This window comes from Salmo salar, chromosome ssa01 (assembly GCF_905237065.1).
Source record: "Salmo salar chromosome ssa01, Ssal_v3.1, whole genome shotgun sequence".
NCBI classification, from domain to species: Eukaryota; Metazoa; Chordata; class Actinopteri; order Salmoniformes; family Salmonidae; genus Salmo; species Salmo salar.
The window spans coordinates 163,532,293-163,548,893 of NC_059442.1; the positions used below are offsets into that span (position 1 = coordinate 163,532,293).

A 16,601-nucleotide genomic window follows, 5' to 3' on the forward strand; every position below is an offset into this window, starting at 1 on the left:
ATACTGTGCTTGCGATTTACTATTCAGCCTGTCCCAAACTGTTTAACTTAAAGTAAGGGTGTGTGTGTGTGTGTGTGTGTGTGTGTGTGTGTGTGTGTGTGTGTGTGTGTGTGTATAACTCAAAGTAAAGCATATGAAGAGATGGTCTATGTATAACTTGGTGTGGTAATACATGTATGAGTAAAGTAGTCCACTAAAGATGAGTCTTATGGTAATGAGTGGTCTGACCTCGTAGATAGGTATAACATCTGAGTTTTATCCATCTGAAGGTACCGTAAGGAGTCCCTGTGGGAAGGGGCTCTCTCTGCGCTAATGACTTTGGGTTTAGGACCAGATTTAGTGGGGTTACATCCCAATCCCTTTTTTGTTTTGACTGGATTGTTCAAAGGTCAGATGTCTAGCCTTTTTTTCCCCACACAGACACGCTCCAAAGCTGAAAACATGAAGACGTGTTATATTGAATTTAGATAAAAGATCACAGCATGCCAGGCTGTGAAACTGGACCACGTTCGGCTATGACAAAACTGTATTCATAATGAGAGTATCTAGATGGTGATGGACCCACGACTCCCTACTGGGTTATTTTAATGGAATGTGTCTTTCTTCTGGCTTTAACTCTGATTTTAATTATTATATATACTTAAGACTTTTAATTAAAGCCCACTGGTAATGCTTTTGGCAACATGTAATGCTAGTCTGTTCGTTACACACTCATTTGGATTATGATTGGTGTGGCTATGTATGTTTTGAATAAAATGTTGATTTTCTCGCACTCTTGATATACCTCAAGGAGTCAGTTCCTCGATGGTGCCTCAACGTTGTCTTAACGTTGTCCTTTATCCCCCTGAGTCAGCGCTACAAAGCGACCTAACAGTACATGTGATTTATTGAAAAATAAACCAAAAGTTTGGTAAATCAGGTGATTGGTATTATTTTCTTTGACAATGACTGAAATATTACTTCAGTAATTTTTTTCCTTTCATTCACTCCAATGAAGGAAGATTCTGAGAGGAGCCATAAAACAATAGCTCATTTCCCTTGGGACGGATCAAATGTCTGTTCCACTGGCTACCACCCCTTGACAAAAAAACCTTTTGTATTAACATAATCAATGGCCCAGGGAGGGAGGGAGGGGGGGAGGGAGGGAGACGCCAGAGCCGTCTGTTTGCCTGTGATTCGTTGCCATTCCCCCTAATTGGATCAAGTACGAACTTGCTTAGCTGTGTGCTTTGTGTTCAGACTGGTAGCAGCCTGAGAAGAGTGCGTGGACAATACCTAGGAGAGCTCTTGTAGGGAGAGGGAGAGGGTGAGAGAGAGCGAGGAGTGTAGTGGTGAGGAGGAAAAGGGGAGTGTCCTGAATTGTCTCTCCTTCCGCGATGTACGAGCGTGTTTCTCTCTCCACTAATTATCTGTTTCTCCGGCACTGCTGAGAGGAAGGGCACCTGCTGCTCCCTGATGATTCAGCCCCTCTAGGCTGCTGCTTGAGCAGACAAACAGACCGACCGACAGACAGACGGCATGTTGCTCCTGCCACTGCAGTGCCGGTCTGCTCTGTCCCATCTGTAGCCGCATCCTGCCAATAGCGTTTACACAGCAGCCGGCTCCACTCTTCAAGTCCTCAGGTGAGTGAGCGCACTACTGGTCCTGCCCAGGGAACTGAACCACGCAAGAGATCTAAGGGAAGACACCTCTTCTGTCTTCTACTTTTGTTGTAGCTCAGAATTTGATGTTTCTATTTCTGGACTTGTTTTCGTGTGTACACGTTTCCCGTGAGAATGTCGTGAGAGCAAACCTGCGAAGAAAAAGTCTTGTCGGTTTACTTCCCAGACGTTAACAAGGTTACCCCACACTGCCGTGAAAAGCATCCTCCTTCTCCATCTCCCACCCAACCCCCACCACTGTGATCTGATAATGGACAACACACTTTACGATACCAGCCAGCTGCCGTGCTCTTTGAGTTGAGTACAGGCGTCCAGAGATCCTTCGGTGTGAGAGAGAGAGGGAGAGAGAGAGAGAGCACGAGGGAGGATGACTGAAGGAGTGGAGGCAGTGGACTCCTCCGCCGGGCTGGTCGTCCTTCCCAAATCAGCATCCCCCACCCTCTCCTGCGCCGATCGAGGACGAGCCCCAGAGGAGGCGGAGTCTGCAGCAGGTGGTGAGGGTGGGGAGGAGGGTGTCGATGGAGAACCAGCAAGGCCCCTGGGATTCTTGGGCTTGGCAGGGACCTGCTGTGTGTGCATAGAGATGGAACAGGTGCGTGGTTGCCTGCGCTCAGAGAAGATCTGCATCCTCCCCATCCTGGCCTGCCTGCTCAGTCTGGCCCTCTGCACCGCCGGCCTCAAGTGGGTCTTTGTGGACAAAATCTTTGAGTACGAGCCGCCCACCCACCTGGGCCCAGATCGCAGAGGACAAGACCCCATCTATGCTGACCCCACAAGGGATCTGCCATTGTCATTTCCCCACCCCTCCTCCCCCGTCCCCACGGCGACAACCACCACCACAGGACAGCCTGAGGTCATAGTAGAGGGAAAACCCACCGGAGTGACTCAATACACCCCTACCTCTGCATTGAGGTACCGCACGGGCCCGCCCAACCCAAAACCAGTGAGCAAGGGAAAACCTACCGCCTACTCCCAAACTACTGTGGAATCTAATGACATTATTGTCCCCAAGTTCTGTAAGTACGCCACACTTTGTAATTCCTATGTATTTTAGTTTGCTCACAGTTGACTCTTGTCTTGAGTAAATACATTACGTTTGGTCTGTGTTGTACTGAACTGTGTCACTGACACATGTAAGAGCAGAAGAATTTGACAGTTACAATAGCCTTTGACGTTTAATCTAGAAAGGATTGTGAACTTTGGTGTCGAATTAAGACAAAAACACACAACTATTAACTACAGTAAGCACGTGTCTTTTAAAAAGGGAGACACATAATGTAGTCTGATGGTGCACGTCAACTGTCGGTGTTGAATTCCAACAGCATATTGAATACCAGCAGGCAGAAAGGAAATATCCATGTGATACTATTCAGTGAAATAGTCCAGTGTACCCTACGGCGCAATACACAACCCAAAAAGGTCATTACCTCGACATGTTTTTAAAGCATTTAAAACGTGATGCTTTTCCTATTGTGCAACACTATGCTCAGAATAATAGTGCCTGTAGCTTAGCCCTCTGTCTGAAAGCAGACATGCTGTGAAGTGTAGCGCTAGTAGCCGTGACTAAGCTTCCGAAGAATTACCAGCCTGTGTAAGAAACAGAAACTCCCTTTCAAAACCACCCCAGGCAGTTAGTGCTAATAAGATCAAATATTAGTTGCTACTGCATAAACATGTCCCTTACCACAGCTGTCCCGTACCACAGCTGTCCCTTACCACAGCTGTCCCGTACCATAGCTGTCCCTTACACCACATCCGATGCAGTAAACCGTTGTGATACCATGCTGGTTCTTATTTCTTATTTCCCTTAGCCTCCCACAAACAGAATGCATATGTTCTCGTCTGCATATTTGAAATTAGCCCATGTTGACCAGGAAGTGAGCAGCCAAATGCTAGCCGCCTCGTGATTTCCAGTCATTTCCAGAAAATATGAAAAATCAATAGCTGATGATGCACGACTTCCTAAAACTAAATGCTGCGGTGCAGTGGGACTTCCTCCTGCCAGGCCGGAGCTCCATTTCAAGGTCAGAGCCTGCTGGAGACTAATTGATTCCCCCTCTATCTCTGAGCCACAGAGAAAGACAATCCCAGTAATGCTATCTGACTGCTAAGCGGCTCTCTACCATGACTTTGCAAGCCACCGAGTTATAACTGCTGGAAAGCTGCCAGACTCTACCGGTACTTTTGTCCTCATGCAGCTTTATTCCCTGTTCCCCGTGAGATTTTCATTGAGGCTGTCCTCATTTCAGTCAGGTTGATGGTATTTATATTTGACCTTCGGTGGTGTGGCTGTGGGTCTGAGTCTACGGGGTGGCGTGGGTCTGAGTGAGTTGGGGGAGATATTGTGGTTCTTTGTGGCTTCCTTCCCTAGGTGCATTTCCTCATGCAAATTCGCCTCCAGAGTAATTCATTCACACTTGACGATTGTTCACTGATGTGCCTTGAGATCTAGAACTAGTGATGGTTACCATACACAGCTGGCCAAATCCTAACGTGAGAAATATGCACGTAAATCAAACTCCGTTTTTTTGTGTGTGGGGGGGGGGCATTTTAGAAATTGAAAGACCATTGTAGCGTGTCTGCTTCATATGCATTAGTCAAATCAAGGGCTGCTCTGAGGCAAGACGCTCTCCCCTTTTTCAGCTGCATGATCAATTGTTCGGCCTTTAAATTGGAAATATGATCGCCTGCTTTGGTCATCTCAGACCTAATCAATACCAAGAAAGCAGGTCAGCTGTCCTACCAGGAAGCATGGGAAAAGTGATAGTGATTTTGTATTTGCCTTCGACACATTGAGCAAATTAGAAAACGGAAAGGAAGCTAATGAATATGCCAGTACGAAGGCCATGTCAGTCTATGTAGAGGTGTGTCAAACTTGTCTGCCAGACATTCCTAAATGACTGCATGTGTGTGTAAGACCACCTACAACACACATGTAATTGTTCTGCAAAACCTTTCACTGGAAATGAAGTATTAATGACTCAATGTTTGAAGTGGTCCCGTGGTCCTGTGTGGCTCAGTTGGTAGAGCATGGTGTTTGCAACGCCAGGGTTGTGGGTTGCAACGCCAGGGTTGTGGGTTTGTTTCCCATGGGGGACCAGTACGGAGAAAAAAATGTATGAAATGTATGCATTCACAACTGTAAGTCGCTCTGGATAAGAGCGTCTGCTAAATGACTAAAATGTAAAGTACATGGCATGCTCCGCTGGTTGACTATACCTATACAATCGGTGCATCCTCTTTTATCTAATGTTCAAATGCACTTTCTTTCCCCCTTGGATGTTCCCTTACAGCAATCTTTTTGGCATTCCATTTGGGTTTAGGCTGAACTGAAATGTTTGGAACTGCTCGTTTTGTCTTCATCCCATTGTCACAATTCCCTTGCTAATTTGGTTTAGCCTTAAGTTAAAGTAACTTCTTCACTCGAGTTCTGTATAATTGAGTTATTTATATTAAATATGACTCTCTCAGCAAAACTCGGCTTTGGAGTGCATTCACAGAACAGAAGGGCCTTGGCCTCACTTTGACCCATACTCTCCCAGTGGTCTTTCCTGTTCTGTTTAAAAAGCCTTTCATGGGTAAATTGTCCCTTCAGCTATCTTCTCAACACAGTCTCATCAGGAAACAGTGTATTTACAGTAGCACAGCAGAAAATGAATCTCAAGCTAAGCTAATGAGTTATTCCCCATAGAGGCCAGAACTCAGTAGGCAGTAGGTATAGGAAGCCATCTTGTTTTGAGAGAGCCAAATACAGACTTTTGCAGTATGTATTTTCTGTTTCCATTTCCACATGAATCATTGTGGCTCATAGAGAAGAGCTGATATACCACTGATATACCACCCTCCATGATCACAATGCTGAGCTTAACAGGCTCCTGTAGTGTTCACTGTTCGATACATACTGTTCTCCATGTATCCCACTGAGATTTAATGTTAATTACAAACTAGGTGGGTTGAGACCTGGATGCTGATTGGCTGAAAGCCGTGGTATATCAGACCGTATACCATGGGTAAGACAACATTTATTTTTACTGCTCTAATTACGTTGGTAACCAGTTTATAATAGCAATAAGGCACCTCGGGGGTTTGTGGTATGTTGCCAATATACCACGGCTAAAGGCTGTATCCAGGCCCTTCGCATTGCGTCGTGCGTAAGAACAGCCCTTAGCCATTGTATATTGGCCGTATAGCACAAATAGGCATGGTTACATTACGTAATATAATGAATGTTAATGACATGAAGTGGAAGAACTGGAAGAGGGAGTGTGGAGAGGAAGAAGTGGGTCTAATAAAAAGTAGTTGCATTTCATATGACCACTGTGAGATGGGATTACTTTTCATAATTCAATGGCACCAGGGTATTAGTTAGTTTCCACTGAGCTAGTTTATAAATTGGCCTAAGCTCAGCTCCATATCAACAAGCTTCATTACTTTACTGATCTGCTGAATAGCCACAATTCAGCCTTTTATATTCTGCTTTGCAAAGTTCAAAGTTACAATTCTTTTGACTACATGGACACTTTAACCTGGGTGGAGTTTTGCAGTTTTTCTCGATTTCAAACGGAAACAGTGTTGGGTGCTGACTCCCTGACATTGACCTTCAGTCTTTGTGTTCTCTACAATGACCTTGAGATATGATGTTTGGCTGAAATTGGTCATACTAGTCTTCCCTAACCTAGGCAGTGATTTGATTTGACTTTCTCCTTGACTTAAAATTGGATGTCAATAGCAAAACTTAGTATACATTTTAGTACGATGATAAACCAGTGGTACTGTGATGAAGCTACAGGACCATCCATCACATCGTTTTTCTCTAGTATTAGAGATTACCAGTGGTACTGTGATGAAGCTACAGGACCATCCATCACATCGTTTTTCTCTAGTATTAGAGATTACCAGTGGTACTGTGATGAAGCTACAGGACCATCCATCACATCGTTTTTCTCTAGTATTAGAGATTACCAGTGGTACTGTGATGAAGCTACAGGACCATCCATCACATCGTTTTTCTCTAGTATTAGAGATTACCAGTGGTACTGTGATGAAGCTACAGGACCATCCATCACATCGTTTTTCTCTAGTATTAGAGATTACCAGTGGTACTGAGATGAAGCTACAGGACCATCCATCACATCTTTTTTCTCTAGTTTTAGAGATTACCAGTGGTACTGGCAGCTTGCAAAAACAACAGTTTTCCAGATCTACCTCTTACATTTGTCATTTAGCAGACACTCTTATCCAGAGCAATTGGGGTTATGCGCCTTGCTCAAAGGCACATTGACAGATGTCTCACCTAGTCGGCTCGGAGATTCAAACCAGCAACCTTTCAGTTACTGGTTCATCGCCCTTAACCGCTAGGCTACCAGCCGTCGTCGCACAATTATCATTATATCCCAACATAGCAATTAGTGAGTTGTCAGCTCGTACTGAATAAACAGTAAACTGCTTTCATTCTGTTGGCAATCCAGATGTCTCCATCTGAGATATCAGTGGGCTCTTCCCACCATCTTAGAATGGAAACATCACAGTTCCCATTGTGTCTCTGACATGTTATACTGTAATATTCTGGATGAGTGTCCTACTTAAATTATAAAGCTCTGAGGAAGAGTGGGAAAATGAGAACTTATTGTATTCATAAAAGTTACTGAAAACAGAATAAATAACATATATTTCTGCCGTTTTATCTCTTCTCTGACGTTTTTGATGAATAAATGATCTTAGATAAGTTCCATCAATGTTTCCTTCACCCGGCCCTCTCCACGTTGCTCTCCACGTTGCTCTCCACGGTCTGCTTTACTGTGCTCTTGTCGTTAGGTGGTTCACATGGACGTAATGTCAATGTTTTAGCAAATGAATGTCCCTCTTTATCAGCTTGGATACTCATCTGAAGACGTATCATCCACAGTGGGGCGGCAGGTAGCCGCTCTAACCACTAGGTTAGAGCGTTGGGCCAGTAACCGAAAGGTTGCTGGATCGAATCCCAGAGCTGACAAGGTATAAATCTGTCGTTCTGCCCCTGAACAAGGCAGTTAACCCATTGTTCCCCGGTAGGACGTCATTGTAAATAAGAATGAGTTCTTAACTGACTTGCCTAGTTAAATGAAAAATAAACAGTGCATTGTGTATAATTAATGTAATTGGAATAATCAACCGAAGGAAACGTATCATCATTTTTTATAGTTGACTCTGCAGGGGTTCTCAAATTACTTGAACTATACGATTTCTTTATTTATTCTGTTTTCATTAAATTTATATAAATACAATATGTAAAATTGTCTCATTTTTCCACTCCTCAGAGCTTTCTAATTTAAGTAGGACACTCATCCAGAATATTACACTGACTCATTTAGCGGAAATCCTCTTGCAGTCTATTGGTGGATCTCCACGAGAGCCTCTTCATTTATTCCTCACCAATGGGAGCTGGAGATGTTTGTTAACTTGCTAATCAGTGGATCTGTGCTGTGGTGACTGATTTTAAAAGACATGCAAAAGGCTGATATTATTTCCCAGAGGAAGACCACTGGCTCGTTTGGCATGCAGGGACAAGGTTTGGGTGTAGATCACCTTTTAAAACATCTTGCAGTAGCCTGACAATAGCTCACCCCCCTCTCCTCAGGGGCCAGCAGCTCTCTCCCTGGCCTATAAAGGCCTGCTTTGTATGTGTGGTCTTGCAGCAGCCATTCTCACCGCCACCAAGCGCCATCTGCAGAGCTAATTAGATGTCATGGCCAGGATGTATATTGTCTTGTGGGATGCCATGGGAATGCATTAGAAAGAGATGCATGTTGCCACTGACACAATCCCTCTGTCCCTTCGGCCGGAAGCCTCCATGACATCACAAGCTGAAGGTGTGACATATTCTACTATGTCTTAAGTGTGAATAAATCCTCCTGCCACTGTGCAGACAGCAGTGTGCTTTCGATCAATGGAAATTGGCATGCCGAGAAAATGCAGTGATTCCTTTATGACTATGAAATTTGGTATAATAGCCAACAAGCAGATCAATGTAAACCAGCAATGTCTTAATCAGTTTGCTTTTATCCATTTAATAGCCCTCTCTTTTGTATTTGATTCTTTATTTTATTTGATCTTTTATAAACAGTCCAAAACATACACATATGGCCCTCTGTCTTTTTACGAGGGTGTTGTGCATTGTGTTTGATGGTCCAGTATACAACCAGGTAGCGAGAGGGAGCATTTGAATGGGGTTAAGGGGTTAATGAATTCATTATTATTATTATTATTATGGCGAAAGGCCATCTGAAGCGACAGCATCTAATTTAATTAGGCTAGAATGAAGTGACAGCTGGGCAGTTTTGCCATCGATGAAGGTACCGCCGCCATTTTCCATTCAAAATGGATGACTGTAATGGCTCTCTCTGTGCGTTCCTTTGTCCCCATTAAGTGACTCAGCAAATACTAAAACAGTCTCTCTTCCAAGTCCTCCTCATTGAAATGCCTCATCACTCCTGTGTCTGTCCATTTAGGAACCCTCCGGTTTGGGTGACGTCACTACAAATCAAATAAGCTCCTCCCACTTCTGAATTACGGAAATTCTACTTCCGAAAAAGTGTAAATTCATTTTTTGAGGTTCTAGAACTTACAACGTTGGTTCCTTTCCGTGATTTAATGCTTAATTGTTGATGAAAGTGCATCCGTTGTGCTGTTTATCAAACAAGGTCCATTACCTAATGATGTCCCATCTGGTTGGCCTCTACGCTGAACCTGAGGTAATACCAGAAATCCCCATCCTCAATCCTGAGTGCCTTTTTAGCTGACGGATAGAGAAGGCTCTCTGGATATTGCTCAGAGGTGTTGTGAAAATCTCATGCGGTGTCTACCCTAAATAATTAATACATAGGTCAGCTAGAAGAGGGTTTAAAACCAACTGTCTACATAGAAACCAACTGTGTCTGGCAGGAAGACGTATTGTATTTAGGACAAATCTGTGAAAAGTTCTCACGACTGGATATTTTTTGGGTTCAGCTGTCATGCAACTGTAAATATCCCCCCCCCGTTCAAGCTAATTAAATGGGAACACATTTCAGGTCCGTACCCAGACCTTACAATTTATCTCACCTATCTAGCACTACATGAACCAATGGTAAGACAAGGGCTTGGATGGGCATCGAGAGTCAATGGTCTTCAAATGTACTCAATAACATAGCTTCTGAAGGACTTCTGATTGTCACCAAATCCTTGACCATATGAAATAGGATCTATCAGCTACTGTGATATGTCAGCAAAAAGACCAGGGAAAACCTCCATCACTCTACCTTTGTCATATTCTTGGTTTCAGACTATAGTACTTGTATTTCCACCTTCAGTGTTGCCAGTAAGAGACAAATGGCTCAGGTGTGGAATGCACCCGTAAGCAATCTGGTTTGGATCCCTCCTCGTGCCAAACTGTCCTCTGGGATCTGACCGTAGTGGCTCCACTGGGTGTGGCCCTGTCACTAAGACCGATGGCCACACGTTGTTTAGCCCAGTTTCATTCTCAAGCCATTTTGTCGTATTGGACTCTGGCCAACAGTCCAATGTATCATGTCAGTTTCATTATTGCCTCTTATGCCAAAGTGAACATGTCCTTTCCCACCATAGTCTCCTTGCACCTCCCTGTACATTGATACAGTTTTCACATGACTGCAGTGCTGTTACTCCACACACTACTGAAGTGTTTTGGCAATCATAAAACGCCCAGCTAACGATTTAGAATATGCTACAGTAACAATGTGTCTCACTGGGGCCTGGATGAAATGCACTCTGACAAAAAGATGCCAAAATATCGATGAGTTTGCATCCGTTGCAGCGTGACCATAAAAAATAAGACATTAAAATGCCAATAAATACCATGAGTAACATTATCGGTGATTATAGTGAGATGGTAAAACCACCAGGGTAGTTTATTACGGAGCTAAACTACATCCGTCTCATCTATACCCTTGTCAGGGAAGCTGAGTGGATGAATCACTCAATCTGTTTGTCTGAAAGACTCACACACAGATTCAAGGCGTTAAATGGAAACTATCATTAGCTATGCTTGGCGGAACCTGTTGAGACGACGTGATGTTACAACGCCGAATTCTGACACAGCGGTGAGTGGAGTTTTATGACAGGCCCTTTCTGTGTAATAACCACCTGCTCACCATAACGGTGGCGTGTCCTTATTTGTGAGGGCAGGATAGCTGTGCAGACAGAGGAGGACAAACTGTCCAAGGTTAGTACTGTGCCCTGTGTGGTCCCTAGTCTTCCCACTCCTACTGTGCTCTGTTGAGCTCCTTCCCACCTTGTTGATGAGCTTTGCGTTAATTCCCCAAACGAGTCGCCTCAGTGCCCACAACACCTGGAGAAGACATAGATAATAAAAGTCTCTCCGGGGCCATTGTTGACCGTCTGAAGACTCCTCTCTGGAGCACGGGCTCGTTATTCTCTTTCGTTTACAGTCGCGCATTTTCTTTTTATCTGTTAACTCCTTAACCTTCTTATTTTGAAGTGTGGATTCAGTATATAGCACGTTAATGAGTCAGAAGTTGCCTGAGAACACAAAAATGCCTCAAGGAAATCCTTGAAGACATGATGTGGTGTACGGACCGGAGTTTTAAGCATCAAATTAAGTGTCACTCAGTTGAATGATGCAGGCATACTCGTATAATGCAAGCCGGGCTCGTATAATTTCGTGACAATTACTTTTATCATTTCTGCCTGACAAATCTGATTTGCCTCCATGTTTAATCAGTTTCTGTCAATTACAGTGAATAAAGTGAAGACTCTATGGATTCTATGTTTAGAGACAGATGAGAGCGAGTCACAGCTTTTAATTTTGATTCATTGTTGGATGCAGACATGATGCACACGCAATCTATTATTAGGCTAATAAATAAAAATGCCATTCCTTCCTTGCTTGGCAGACAACACTGATTCAAGAGGCCTAAACCGGGGTGCTAATGGAAAATAGATTCTTATTGGTTTAGATATACACTGAGTGTACAAAACAATAGGAATACCTTCCTAATATTGAGTTGCCCCCCCTCTTTATCCCTCGGAACAGCCTCAATTCGTTGGCCCATGGACTCTACAAGGTGTTGAAAGCGTTCCACAGGGATGCTGGCCCATGTTGAATCCAATGCTTCCCAAAGTTGTGTCAAGTTGGCTGGATGTCCTTTGGGTGGTGGACCATTCTTGATACACACGGGAAACTGTTGAGCGTTTTAAAAATCCAGCAGCGTTGTAGTTCTTTACATAAACCGGTGAGCCTGGCGCCTACTACCATACCCCGTTCAAAGGCACTTAAATCTTTTGTCTTGCCCATTCACTCTCTGAATGGCACACAATCCATGTCTCTGCTGTAACCAATAAGCTTGATCTTGACATCTAGCCACTTAGCTAGCAAGTTAGCATTGCTGGAGCGTTGAGCTGGATATAATTTGATTTCTTAATATAGTTATACTTAATACTATAGCAATAAGCAGTAGCATGCCCCCCCCCGTAAACAGTATTGAAAATCCTACCGTCCAGTATATTCGGTATATCGCCCAAGCCTGTACAGTATGTGTGAGGTTGTACAATAGGTGTTTTAGAATAGATGAAGAGCCCCAGTGAGGCCAACTTGAAAAACAATGCCCAGGTAACCAACCACAAGCAGTGTGAAGTCAGGATTGACGTCAGTCGAGAAAAACCTTTTCAGGCGTCATAGACAAAGGCGATGTCTGTAAAGCTTGATGAGCTTTTGGTGAATGATGCCTTGTTTTAAACCTTGGTATGTTTCAAACCTTTATAGTTATATACGCCGGCACAGTAATCTTCTATAGAATCTCATGGAGGTTAAAGTACTTCAGAATTTACATTTGACCATCAGGGATTACACTCGCTTGTCTTTGCTTTGTTGTCCTTCCTGAAACGTGACCGCTGTGAAGCTTTGACCTTGCCTACCTTTGACCTTGCCTACCTTTGACCTTGCCTACCTTTGACCTTGCCTACCATTCACGGTAGGAAAAACATGACTCTCACATGTCAGTGGTGAAACTGTCCCACTGTTCAGAACACTCTTCTTATGTGTGGTAGAAATGTGGAGTTGGGCTTAATGGTGGCATAGCCCTGGTGTGGTAACGATAACGGTCACTCAGGTTTATTGTCTGGCATAAAGCTCCATCTGATGTTGAGCGACGATTAGCGGTTTGGCATTAGCATTTGTCCATGGTCATGGGTCCGTTTTATTGCCTTTCTCTGGCTGTCCACAGTAGCCCATTGACATGATGACATTCGACTAAGCCACACAGCTATGAACATGTCCTAGCTTGGCTTTCTTGTGGGGTTGACACAGAACATGGGCAGCACAATTATTTGTGTGTCCCTAGTCATTTCTTACACTACGTGTTTATACATGAAAGCGGGAGAGGGCATGTTGTGCCTTTATGCTGCAATTGCATGCCCCTGAAATGGTAATCTTGTTATTTTTGGTACACTGCCTAATGTAAAGGATAATGTGTAGTTAGAAACTGAGGCAATCTGAGTTCTCCAAGGCCTGTATGGTATTATTCTACATGATTTCCCCCCTCCTCTCCCATGTAACTATTCTCCAGGTCGTTGCTGTAAATGAGAATGTGTTCTCAGTCAACTTACCTGATAAAATAAAGTTAAATAAAAAAATACATGAGGAGGTAACAAGGGCACTTGTTGATAAAAGCACTCCATCATCCTCCATAGTGGACTTAGTAAGGTTCTGTTTTAACATTTTATCCATATGCTTCATTCTGTTGCTGTTATGAATGTGCAAGGAAGATGTACAAAGCCAACAAGAGTAACCGTTGACTTTACCACAAGAAATTAAAGTATGGATATGGCTTTGAATTTTTCAAGGACAATTATGATTAATGTTTCTTTTCAGTTTTGTGATAAGAAGGAAGATGTACCCTCAGGTCTTAGTGTTTTAGATTTTAAAGCTGCAATATTTAACTTTCTGGGCGACCCGACCAAAATTCACATAGAAATGTGTGTTATAGATCTGTCGTTCTCATCGAAAGCAAGTCTTAAGAAGAGATAGATATGTTCTTTATGCGCTATTTCTATGCTTCCCGTTCTTAAGTTTGAAAATACAATATTTTTGGTTATAGAAAATATTTCACAGTGGTTTAGATGGTACAATGATTCTCTACCTGCTTGTTTTGTCACATAAACTGAAATTAGGCAAACTATTAGAATTTTAGCAACCAGGAAATGGCGGAGTGACATCTGTGTAGTGCATCTTCAAATGGAAGATTCGTGACCGGATGCCGTTCCTAGTTTTATTGCTGCACGCCCAGCAGTCCTCAGTCAATAGGTAGAGAGATATATTATTACTCATGTTTTCTTCCCCCGTCTGCATCACTCACTTGATTTTAAGGCTGTACGTGTTCAGGGGCCCACGCACAACGAAGTACATTTTGATTGTCTGAATCGCTTTCATCAAACATCCTCTTAAATGAAGTCCCATGTCACTCCATTTCCACAATCCCCTCATGGTTCTGCCTCCATTACCCTGTTGTTTTTCAACTGAGAGTAAGTTCTGGAAAAGTTCATCATTAAAATCAAAGCTCCACGAAACAAACTTTCTTTTTTTGACAACTTCATTAGTGCAACAATTCTTGGCTTCAGATCAGCTCATTCAGCCCCTAACCTGCCCAATGCAACTCTTCCTCATTTGCTGTACATGAGAATGTGCTCTCAATCAACTTCATTGGTTCAATAAGACTAAAGAGCCATCATGATAATCTAGGTCTGTGACCATAGACCATTCATTTCCGTGAAATCCTCTTACTCCGGTTTCAGTGTTGCCATAATGACCCCTGTTGCCACATGACCCTAGTCTAATCCATCTCAGGCCTCAGGGATGGAGGATAGGGATGGACAGTGGGTGTCAGTCAGACCGTGGACCAGAGGAGGATGGAGGATAGGGACAGTGGGTGTCAGTCAGACCGTGGACCAGAGGAGGATGGAGGATAGGGACAGTGGGTGTCAGTCAGACCGTGGACCAGAGGAGGATGGAGGATAGGGATGGACAGTGGGTGTCAGTCAGACCGTGGACCAGAGGAGGATGGAGGATAGGGATGGAAAGTGGGTGTCAGTCAGACCGTGGACCAGAGGAGGATGGAGGATAGGGATGGACAGTGGGTGTCAGTCAGACCGTGGACCAGAGGAGGATGGAGGATAGGGACAGTGGGTGTCAGACCGTGGACCAGAGGAGGATGGAGGATAGGGACAGTGGGTGTCAGTCAGACCGTGGACCAGAGGAGGATGGAGGATAGGGACAGTGGGTGTCAGACCGTGGACCAGAGGAGGATGGAGGATAGGGACAGTGGGTGTCAGTCAGACCGTGGACCAGAGGAGGATGGAGGATAGGGACAGTGGGTGTCAGTCAGACCGTGGACCAGAGGAGGATGGAGGATAAGGATGGACAGTGGGTGTCAGTCAGACCGTGGACCAGAGGAGGATGGAGGATAGGGACAGTGGGTGTCAGTCAGACCGTGGACCAGAGGAGGATGGAGGATAGGGACAGTGGGTGTCAGTCAGACCGTGGACCAGAGGAGGATGGAGGATAGGGACAGTGGGTGTCAGTTAGACCGTGGACCAGAGGAGGATGGAGGATAGGGATGGACAGTGGGTGTCAGTCAGACCGTGGACCAGAGGAGGATGGAGGATAGGGATGGACAGTGGGTGTCAGTCAGACCGTGGACCAGAGGAGGATGGAGGATAGGGACAGTGGGTGTCAGTCAGACCGTGGACCAGAGGAGGATGGAGGATAGGGACAGTGGGCGTCAGTCAGACCGTGGACCAGAGGAGGATGGAGGATAGGGATGGACAGTGGGTGTCAGTCAGACCGTGGACCAGAGGAGGATGGAGGATAGGGATGGACAGTGGGTGTCAGTTAGACCGTGGACCAGAGGCTACTGGAAGAGAACTCATCCAGTTTAGTCAGGCCTGTAGATCAAGTGGGATTTCAACATAATCCAGAGATGGCAAAGAGTGATGGGATTGGTTCCTATATCCACAACATGTGTTCTCAAAATGTTCTTAACATTCTTGGTGATGGGCATGTTAATGCAAGTTTTGGAGCGGGAGAGGCTAGAGTCCTGACATCATCATCATGCAACAATGGTGGACCTGGACAACCTCTCTAGCCCATGCATGATTCACGATGATGCATTCAAACAGTCCCACGTCAAACCCAAGATCAAGGTTAGCATGTCCTTTGAACCCAGGATGTTAGTTTCAGTCTAACTGAATCCTCATTTTCTGCCTTCAAGCAGAGATTACAACACTGTATATATACATTTGAAATGTCATTAGTCTTTTGGAACTTTTGTACGTGTAATATTTACAGCAAATGTTTTGTTTATTATCTATTTCACTTGCTTTGGCAATGTAAACATATGTTTCCCATGCCAATAAAGCCCTTAAATTGAATTGATATGAAGGATGTTAGTGGCCAGCCATATTTTAAGATTTCCCTTCAGCCTTGAGACAAGTTTGCTCAATGACAATATGGATTAGCATTTAAAGACCATTAAAGATCTTCCTGTAATGGGCAGTTTTTACTTTGAAGCCACGGTTAATTAATTACTACTGCAAAGGTGGTGACATAATCATTGACAGGAATATTTTAAGGCAAATCAATACCCTTGCAATACTTTCCCTCTTGGCTCAGCTACTGTAGTCCCTAATTATCATACAAGTCTCTTCAAAGTGTCTCTCGCTCTCTCAGGGCTTTGGAAGTGAACAAATGCATAGTTTTACAAAGGGCATAGTCATGGGTGGATTTAAGGATACATGGTAGAGCAAAGCTATCCACTTAATCTTTTACAGTTTCAGGTTCGGTCACTCCCATCTATGATTGAACAATTCTGGACATTTTCCCAGTTGGATGATGCCCTTCCTGCTTATTCCTTAATTATTCTGGGAATCGTC

General features: G+C 44.1%; 1 protein-coding gene across 7 annotated transcripts in view; it reads left to right on the top strand.

Annotated features, from left to right (window-relative positions):
* nrg1 (neuregulin 1) overlaps positions 1-16,601 on the top strand; it is a 163,954-nt gene that overhangs the window by 117,362 nt on the left and 29,991 nt on the right. Inside the window, exon 1 of one of the 7 annotated variants that reach the window (XM_014144465.2) lies at positions 1,228-2,677. The exons of 5 other annotated variants lie outside the window; for them this stretch is intronic. In XM_014144465.2, coding sequence (XP_013999940.2) covers positions 2,029-2,677 — 649 coding nt within the window. In that variant the 5' untranslated portion in view covers positions 1,228-2,028. Of the gene's footprint in view, positions 1-1,227; positions 2,678-16,601 lie in introns of those variants that run through there. One more of the 7 variants, XM_014144472.2, reaches the window with a different exon arrangement.